Here is a 2498-nt window from a genome sequence, read left to right as displayed (position 1 = left end):
AAGAGGTGATGGATTGGGGTGGAAAAAGTCCCTGCCTAAAAAAGTCCCTTCCAGATGAGTTTGTATACACCATCCAACAGCCTCTCCTCAATCAGGATAGGAAACCAAGGTTCAATTCTCAGGAAGTCACAATTTCATTCATTTACTCAATATGAATTTACAAATTACAAAGTCCTTGCAAATTATCAACTTCCACTTGCAGCCATTTCTAGGTAAAAAAGGAACCTGACCTCTCTAGAGGGGCCAGCAAGCTCCCCCTCAAGTCTACAGCTGAAAGGACCTTTTTTGAAATTGAGTTTCTTCTGCACATCTGAAAGGGTAACACCCTAAAGCTGAATCATCTTTAACCTGGAAATCTAGCATGATATTTAGCGATACTTGCATCCCAGACATATAACATTAAAAGGTACACTAAATTCTGAAGGTAGCTATGCTGCAAAATAGTTTAAAATTGAACGATTGTACAGTATTCATTTATGCTTGAAACTCCAGCCCTAGGCCAAGCTTGTGGCCACCAGCATTGACATTCTTGCCATCCAGCAGAGCTGACAGTGTCAGTTTGATACCTGGCTTTAGGGTCTGAGTATATCCTAACCCTATGAGGCTGGAGTTTTTCACTTTAGCCAAGAAGCAGGCGTCAGGGTCGATCTGGTACTTGGCTGCTATTCTGAAGCGAGTGTTACTGTTTCCCGCTGTCCAGACTAGATTAACAGCAGTCTCCAACTTCTTGTTCACCTTCTGATAAATGGAGTCGCCAAACTCTATCCCATCATTTATATTAGTGTGAAGCTGGAACTCATCGGTCTTGTAGCCAACTGCAAAGTTGCTCTGGGTCACTTGAGACTTTGCGGTCTCAAAATTCATCTGGTAGCCAGACAGCCAGCCCTCATAACCCAGCACCAGAGCACCCCAGATGGAAGGCCCGGCAATGTCGAAATCCACATCACAGCCCAGGTTGATATGTTCCTGCTTGTACCCTGTCTTGATTTTAGCATTTTTTTCCCCAGTGTTTGGAGAGAAGAATGAATCGAAGGTCAGTTTCAGGCCACGTGCAAGCTGATCTTCCACAGTAATCTCCGTGCCTAGTGTGTTGTCAGTGTTCCATTTCTCCGTAAACGTCAGACCATATTCAGTCCATCTGTACTTGGTTTCCAGACTGCCCGTCACTTTGGTGGTCTCGGTGTCAGCTGAACCTGAGCTTGTAAATTCCAGTCCATTCTCAGATTTTGTTTTCAAATCAAGTTTTATTAAGCCAAACCCATAGCCCTTGGTGAAGACATCCCTGGCAGATTTGCCAAGATCAGCATACGTGAGAGGCACAGCCATCTTCTGCACCCCTCTTTGCAGGTTGCACACCTTGGCAAACACTGTTTTCTGTCCTAATGGCTGGACATCTAGGAATCATGCTCCATGAGTTGTGAATCCTCCAGGAAGAAATCCAGACTTCATACTGAGATGATTCAGTGTCATAATGATTTAGCCACAGTCTGTTTAGGTCTTTTGTTACACGTAACCTATCTGACACAAAGGGCAGAGGCCAACAGACACCAGTTGCAGAATTCAAGTCGCATGGATGAGACCTGATAAGAAGCAGGGGCAGGCCAGACAAAGACCTGGAAGGCAGCAAGAAGCAAAGCTCAATGGCATCACCAGGCCAAGGAACAATTTCTTGGCATTTCCTGGGCTATGTGGCCTATCATCAACAGAAGCCTGAACCTGCTACACCGGCCCGTGGCTTTGATGGTACTCCAGGTGTCTCTCATCGGTGATTACCCAAAGCTAGTGCACAAAGAACTGCTTCCTTTCACAACCACAGAGTTACAGGGGTCTGGGGTTTTGACATATTGTAACCTTGGACAGAGGAAAGAAGCTGACCTTCTCTCTTTTTAATTCAGTCCAATACTAAAAAATAGCTAGACTCATTGCAACTGTAGTCCATGCATTAATTAATAGGGCAGCTATGGAAGTTCTTTGTATTCTTTCCTAATGGTTAGTTATTGTAAACTTTTTCTACTATAATGACCTGTTAAAGTCAGGAAGTAAGCTGCAAAATCCACATGAATCGAAGATCAGACATGAGGCTTCAGATACATTTCTCACTGTGGCGGACTCAAACAGCGTTCACACTCCTCTGTTGTCGGGGGTGCTCTGGGGGAGAAGTTGGAGGCTCACAGCAACCTGTGAGCCAGTTCATCAGCAGGGAGGCTTTATCCTCAGGGCAGCCAACTGGGGCAGGTCAGAAGGGCTACCTCCAGATCTGCAAGACAGGGACTTCCCTGGTGGTCCAGTGGGTAAGAGTCCGTGCTCCCAATGCAGGGGGCCCGGGTTCAATCCCTGGTCAAGGAACTAGATCCCACATGCATGCCACAACAAAGAACCGGTACAGCCCAAATAAATTAATTAATTAAAATTAAATTAAGAAAAATAATTAATAGATCTGCAAGACAAAGGAGTCCAAATTCATGGCCAGAAAAAAGCCACGGGCCTGGAGACCCATT

At 45.2% G+C, this 2498-nt stretch overlaps 1 protein-coding gene across 3 annotated transcripts; it reads right to left on the bottom strand.

The window, feature by feature from the left end:
* Positions 1-474: 474 nt before the first annotated feature.
* On the bottom strand, positions 475-1326 carry LOC307051166 (non-selective voltage-gated ion channel VDAC1-like; the record flags this gene model as incomplete). Of its 3 annotated transcripts, none has more annotated exons than XM_079701508.1 (2): positions 475-624; positions 736-1326. In XM_079701508.1, the coding sequence occupies 2 exons, from the start codon at positions 1324-1326 to the stop codon at positions 475-477; spliced, it is 741 nt and encodes a 246-aa protein (XP_079557634.1). The 3 variants fall into 3 exon arrangements, with proteins under 3 accessions (XP_079557634.1, XP_079557635.1, XP_079557633.1); XM_079701509.1 differs by having other exon boundaries at positions 475-774; positions 1003-1326; XM_079701507.1 differs by having other exon boundaries at positions 475-1326.
* Between the last annotated feature and the right edge of the window lie 1172 nt (positions 1327-2498).

This window comes from Hyperoodon ampullatus (genome assembly GCF_949752795.1).
Source record: "Hyperoodon ampullatus genome assembly, chromosome: 1".
Lineage (NCBI taxonomy): Eukaryota > Metazoa > Chordata > Mammalia > Artiodactyla > Ziphiidae > Hyperoodon > Hyperoodon ampullatus.
Note: the sequence above shows the minus strand (reverse complement) of the source record. Positions and strands in the feature narration are given on the sequence as shown.